The sequence below is a fragment of the Cynara cardunculus genome (genome assembly GCF_001531365.2).
Source record: "Cynara cardunculus var. scolymus isolate 2C chromosome LG 10, CcrdV1, whole genome shotgun sequence".
NCBI classification, from domain to species: Eukaryota; Viridiplantae; Streptophyta; class Magnoliopsida; order Asterales; family Asteraceae; genus Cynara; species Cynara cardunculus.
The window spans coordinates 24,516,979-24,523,797 of NC_037537.1; the positions used below are offsets into that span (position 1 = coordinate 24,516,979).

Genomic DNA, 6,819 nt, shown 5'->3' on the forward strand with positions numbered 1-6,819 from the left:
CAAAGCAGATAGAATAGATGTACATTGTGAAATTGTCAATAACCAAACCAAACAAACCCAGTATGTCCCACCCAGGCATGGAGTCTGGGGTATGTACACAGATCTGACCTCTACCCCAAAGAATAGAGCGGCTGGATGTCACTGGAACTTGGATGAACACCAAGCCAAAAGTGTAAAAGCAAAAGAAACAGAGTTAAAAGAAAATAGGATATTGATTATTGTGTCAAAAGACAACTAAGATTAGCATTTCATGCTGAATAACATCACTGATCTTCCTTCCATTTTCATCATATTATTCCCTTCCAGCAAGGAAAACATAAAACCCAAAGACAAGGACAAGTGTTATCCTAAAGAGCTATCCCAAGAACTCAACCAAAATGGACCATATATTCTTTCTGTTGTATCTTACGACTCAGCCTGCCCAATGGAGAGCAGAACTCAGCTTTAAATTCTCAAAAGCAACTTCAATATCCAATTACCAACCAAGTAGATAGAATGAGTATAATCACATAGAAGACACCGACATTTCATCCAATCTAGATTCATCCTAAACAGAGACAAATATTATAAAGGCTTCTCAAGACTTTGCTAAACCGCAAAATTATCTTCATTACAATATGAATATTAGGGCTACCACAAGGTTTTATCCTTGAGCAGAGGTTGGTTCCATACATGATACTCTCTGGCAGCAAAAATTCATACATTAGAAGAGAGACATGCACCTAAACACTATTTAATTTACTTTTACCGAGACAGGCATGAGATAATATGCATCTCATGCTCAACCAAAAAGAACAACAAAATATAAATTCCATACAAGTGGTGACGAATTAGACAATGCTGCTACAGCTGTGTCATCAAGAACCTCCTTGAATTCAACCGGAACCTGAAGAAGAACAGAAACATTGAAAGTAATTTAATAGTCATGGTATATAGGAATTTATGGAAGTATAAGAATGTAGCGTAACCTCTAAAACCTAATGCCAAATGCATTTGGCAATCTTCATATTGTTGCCAAACTATTGTCCAACTAGCATGCAATAAACAAGACCGATCTCCAAACAAGAACGAATATGTGATTTTGTGTTCCAGCCAGAAAAAGAAACATGCCACATCCACTCATGTAGTTGGATCATTTCACAAGATCTATTACCTGGTGCTCATGTCATAATAACTACAAAAGTAGCCTCACAATACATCTTACCTCGCCTAATGTTTTTAGAGCATATGACAGAGTGCGTAAAGCAGCAATTTGCATTGACGGACTTGCATCAGGAGACTGAATCTGTGACAGAAAATACGCATCAAGACATTGGAACAAACAGAATCAAGGAAGATCAAACCATATAACAAGGATCAGATATGAATCATTTTAGCAAACCTGCTTCCCTAGATTAACTAGAAAGACCCTTTGTGTAGGTTCAGTCATTTGATCGATCACACCAACCCGTAGGATATAGAAAACACATGCCTACAAACACAAACAAATGATCATCATTAAGTTGAGTGATTCTCCAAATGGAAACCCTTTATAGTAGCAAAAATAACACTAAGAACCAACTCTTTTACACCCCTTAAGAAATGAAAGAGAAGTATTTGTGTGTTGGTAATAATAGTTGGCATATACAAAACAAATTTCTAATGTTGTAGCCCTTTTGCTTCACCAATCATGGCGTTGACTCAACTTGATTTAGTACTTATAAGAACCTGAATATTTTAGGAAAAATATCTAGATCATAGATGGTAGATATTCAATATACGTAAAAGCATTGCACATCGATTTTAAATTAGCCTCTTATTGTTAATCTAGCACTGATTCATATTAAGAATGATCCTGCACAGCATCAGTAGACCCTTTAAGCACTAACACCGAACTTTGATCTAGCACTGATTCATATTAAAAATGGTAGCCACTGGGTACCATTTTTTTTCAATTTATCATTTGTACCATGTGTATGTAGAGTAATCTTCACCATGTCATCACAACAAAAAAATGAAGGCGAATCTACAAATTGATAAGAAAATACCAATGACTGTGCATCTACAGAAGAATCTGCACGAAGCATATCCATAATCTGCACAAGAAAATTTTGGAGCTCGGTGTCTGGCTGCATATACCTAAGCCTTAAGGCCTGAAATGTGATTTAAAGAAAATTTAGAGCATTATTTGTAAAAGAACATATGATTCAAAAACAATGGTATAGAATTCAGAACCCGTAAGCAACTAAACATTCAAATGTTATCAGTGAATTGATGCATGTAACGGCAGGCCAAGGATAAAAAGGCTTAACTCAACTAAACCAGGCCTCCAAATGACAGATAGATCACAATATGGGCCTCACTCTGGCAACCATTTTTTTTCGAACTCTGGTAACTTGATACAAGTACAATCTTGTTTTCAATCTGCCTCAAGGAGTGGCCTCTATAGTTTAAAAGTGACCTGAATGCTATGGTTGTCAATTCTTATATTAAGCAAAGAATCATTATAGAAAATCAAATTCTGATTCATACGAACAAGATAAGTAAAATCTGGAGTTCACAATATATCACTGGCATTTATTTTTATTAGTGTCCATATCTGGAAAGAAAAGAAACAAGTATATGGCAACTACAAACTAGAAATAGCTAAATGAAAGAAAAGGAGAAAGGCAGACATGACATTAACATAGATGAATAGTGTCAGAATGGGATATTATAACAGATAAAGGAAAGGCACAAAGGATAAATGTTGCAGAACAGACAATAATTTACCTGTAAGAAGAACACCCATGATAAGGTTAGACCAATTCGCAAATCCTTCGAACGGGGTCCACTTGCTGCAAAAATAATATATTTATCAACATGTTATATATATTGAGAAAACCAATACATTGGAGGTCGTATGTTGAAAGGTCCTTTCACAATTAAAGCTATTGCTGCTGAAATGATTGCTCTGTCATTATCCATTGCAATTCTACATTTCTCAGTACTCTTATTTCCAGAAGTGAACTCTTTTAGACACATGCCTAATTCATAACAGACTGACCTTTAGTGAAGGGCAATATAAGATGCTTTTGCAAACCCCCCTCGAGTTTTTTTGCATTAAACTGGCCTTTCCCCTTTGGTTGCACCTAAAACAATAAAATGTGAGATGGTTATAACAAAACAAAGAGAGACGTAAATTTGAGAACCAGATGGTACACCTGCGCTTGAGGGTTCATTCCAAGAGCAAGCAAGGCTCCCAAAGCTTCTGCAAAGGCATCCCGAACCAACGATACAGGATCTTCAAGAGCCTTATGAAATGCAGAATATCAGATACAGAATTTTGATGCTACAGACTACACAGAGTAACTAGAAAAAGACACAAGTGGTACCTTGACACAGTGAGAGGAGGAATTGTCAAGCTCTCCAACTCCTAGACCGGGGCCTCCAATGTTAGCAAAAGCTTTCAAACATCTTGCAGCAGCTTTCCTGACAATAAATGATTTATCTCCGACACCCAACCGCATTATTATACGAAATGCTTCTGCATATGCAGGAGAAGAACCGTTGCCACCAGAACCCTCTAGAGCATTTCTAAGCATCTGCAAAGCCTCTTGTCTTACAAAATCCTAAGCATAAAGCAGTAAGAAACTTGGTGTAAGGGAAAAACAACCACTTAAACAAGGTTGAAATACGAAATCAATAGAAAGAGAAGAAAGGAAGAAAGTTCAAATTTGTAACTATGCAATTTATTATGTTTGAAACTAAAAACATTCCTGATCAATGAAGAACAAGAAGATATGATTCCCATAAGTAGTAGTCTTTTCAATTCCCAGGAGGTAAACAGCCTTCATGCTTCTTCATACACAATGTCACAATAGTTGGTTACATTTTTCATGAGTCATGACCACGGCAGATTAATTTAAATACAGTGGAAAACCAGCTATTACAAAAACATGCATACAAAACAAATAAAACTTTTAAGCCAGTTGTAATACCAATAACATTTACAAATTGGCACTTTCAGCCTTCAATCAGCAGCATTGAAAGTGATCGTGTAAATGTTTCTACTTTCTAGGATCAATACTCAAAGTAAAATAATTACCTAAGTTAAGTCACTACATCATAATTCTGAACTCTGCTTGTGGCCCTTTCCTTTAAGATTAAATTCCCTTAAATTTGCACTTCTTAGCTATCCTGACATAACTATAGAGACCAAAGGGCCTTTGGCCTAGCGGTATGTGAGCCTTTGGCGTCCTAGGAGTCAGGGGTTTAACCTCACCAAAGGTGAGGAGTGTGAGTGAGTTTATTCGTCTGTTTGCCGTATATAAATATTATATACTTCAAAAAAAAAACATAACTATAGAGCAGGGGAGATTTGTATTTATCTTTACTGTTCGACTGTTTATGTGAAATTGTTAAGCTTTGCATGGCAAAAGCTAAAGTGCTGAACTGTATATAGCATTATCCAATTCAAGAATCCCCATTATCAAGTAATTACGGAGAACCAACAACTGTCATGATACAGATTGCTATGTAACAAACTAATAATATGTTTGTCTATAAAAAGACATCTTGCTGAAGCATTTTGCAACACCCATTGTAAAAGTACTTCAGAGAAATATTACATTACAAGAAAATAAGACATGGTCTCTAAGGTTACCTCGGAAAACTTCATCAATTTTGTTACAATACTAGTAGTTTCAAGCAAACCAGATGTGATTTTCCTCCCAAATAGCCTATATAGCTCCCCCAAGCACTGTGCAGCACCTGTATTCATTGCAACAAATAAGAACTCCCAAGATACACTGCAGAAACACATAGCAAATAACAAGGCTGCCAAAATGGACAATAAAAGTAAAATCAATTCATGACATCAACTGAACAGGATGAATAAGCAAGCACCAGACAAGTAACTTAGCGAGTTGATGATTCAGACAAAGTTTCAAGTAGTTGTAGAAGAATCAATCTAACCAACATGTACAGCAAGCCATCTACAACATTTCAACGACACCACTAGCAACAAACACATTGAAATTTTACTTATAACGATATAACCTGAAATACTGAATGAATGAATGACTCATATTACATGCAAAAAGTGTTGATAACATGCTCTCTTATTTATATAGATAAAATATGATCAACCCTCTATGCAGCTGCAATTCAATAATAAGTCTGTTGCCTTCCTGATTGTCAATATAAAAAAAATGAGAACAATGAAATATAAATTGTATATTAAATGATTCTTCAGGTACATGACCGTTAGACAATAACTAAATTTCACATGAAAAGACATGCATACATATCAGGATTAAACTTGAAATAAATTGGCAGACCAGCTATTCGCAAAGGCGCATTCTTCTTTCCCTCGGAGAGAAACCCCTGTAGACTGCTGACTCTTGAGTATATTGAGATACTATCTCCCTTATATATGATTTTACCCATTGCAGCAGATGCCAGATGACGCACAGGGCGCCTTGCACCAAGAACCAGCAGAGAGAAGAGTGCATCCTCACATTTCCTTTGCCACAGAAGTACAGACTCCTGATCATTTCAATTTCATTACTCAAATGTAGAAATCATATCCCAAATTTGACTTATGGTATTCAAACCTTACTTCCCATATTCTAGCTTTAGGCAACATAAAGTTTTGTTTCATATAATTTGCCCACTAAAGTTCTGGATTAGCTGAGGTTGACCAGAATGTATTTCTGTTCCCAATGTAACTCATATCAGATTCAAGATTGATTAACTTTTGAATTGTTATTCAACCAAACTTTTCTAAGTCGCTAACCTAAGCTAATTCCTCTTCATGCTGTACTTTATATGGTTTCGTACAGGATTCGTTTTTTAAACAATGCAAATTCAGTCAACTTTAAAGTTGGAAAGTAGTTAGTGTATCTCTTTAGCATCAAATATGGACTCTGTTGTTCAAACATGATGAATGTTACCAAAATCAATGTCAAAAATGGATGCTTGTTCCTTTGGCTCAGTCCAGCTGTCACTGATCAAGTGATGAAAACTAAATAAAATAAAACCTCTTATACACACAAAATGGGCTTCAATGAACTCACATTCTATAGTGTTATCGTAAGGTTGGAGTGAGGTTATTTTCCTGTGCTAGAGTGTAAATAAAAATGGATGATTGTTTATTTCATGTTGCCTTGTTCCTACATTTAGACTGTAAATTGTTATCATGTTTCACAATCAGTAGGTTTTGGCGTCATTAAACGATCAAAATCATCATATCTAAGGTGAAGTGAAACAAATCAGAGGATCACAAACAAATGTATACAGATGCTGACCTTGGGCTCGTCATGAATGGATGAAATGAGATCGGAAAGAAGATCGAAGCAGAGGAGAGGGTCAGGAAGCTTGTGAGATGCGGAAGCGACTATAGATTCCAATTGTGCCACTAAAACTCCAAATCTTGAAAGAGGGACGTTTTCTCTTACGTAATTCTTCGCCATGGAAGAGATTAGAGTGCTGCTACTTCAGTCTTGTTAACAGATGCAAGATCCATCATGTGATAGAGAGAGAGATTGATTGATTGATTTTCCCCCAACAAAGCTGGGTGTTTAGGGTACAAGTATCGCGAAAAAGAAAAGATAAAATAAAATTTTATATTTTTTTTTATAGTTTATGATAAACTAGAAGTGTACTCGCGCAATGCAGCGAGATATATCATGATTTTAATATTTCATTTTCTTTTTTATCTCAGTCGATATTATAATATGGCTTTATGTGATTTTAAGAAAGCGATAATGTTTTTATTTTTGAATAAAATATATGTTTGAAGATATCATAAAAATTTGACAAAAATATATCGATATTAGTATCAAATTAACTATTTGA

General features: G+C 35.5%; 1 protein-coding gene across 3 annotated transcripts in view; it reads right to left on the bottom strand.

The window, feature by feature from the left end:
- Nucleotides 1–6,476, bottom strand: part of LOC112519225 (protein SWEETIE) — a 30,760-nt gene extending 24,284 nt beyond the window's left edge. The window contains exons 1-11 of one of the 3 annotated variants that reach the window (XM_025127229.1): nt 6,270–6,476; nt 5,301–5,508; nt 4,625–4,731; nt 3,354–3,590; nt 3,183–3,272; nt 3,026–3,110; nt 2,752–2,816; nt 2,028–2,132; nt 1,382–1,471; nt 1,205–1,285; nt 818–886 (exon numbers count right to left, since the gene is read on the bottom strand). In XM_025127229.1, coding sequence (XP_024982997.1) covers nt 818–886; nt 1,205–1,285; nt 1,382–1,471; nt 2,028–2,132; nt 2,752–2,816; nt 3,026–3,110; nt 3,183–3,272; nt 3,354–3,590; nt 4,625–4,731; nt 5,301–5,508; nt 6,270–6,434 — 1,302 coding nt within the window. In that variant the 5' untranslated portion in view covers nt 6,435–6,476. Of the gene's footprint in view, nt 1–817; nt 887–1,204; nt 1,286–1,381; nt 1,472–2,027; nt 2,133–2,751; nt 2,817–3,025; nt 3,111–3,182; nt 3,273–3,353; nt 3,591–4,624; nt 4,732–5,266; nt 5,509–6,269 lie in introns of those variants that run through there. The other 2 variants (XM_025127230.1, XM_025127231.1) reach the window with 2 other exon arrangements.
- Nucleotides 6,477–6,819: the final 343 nt, after the last annotated feature.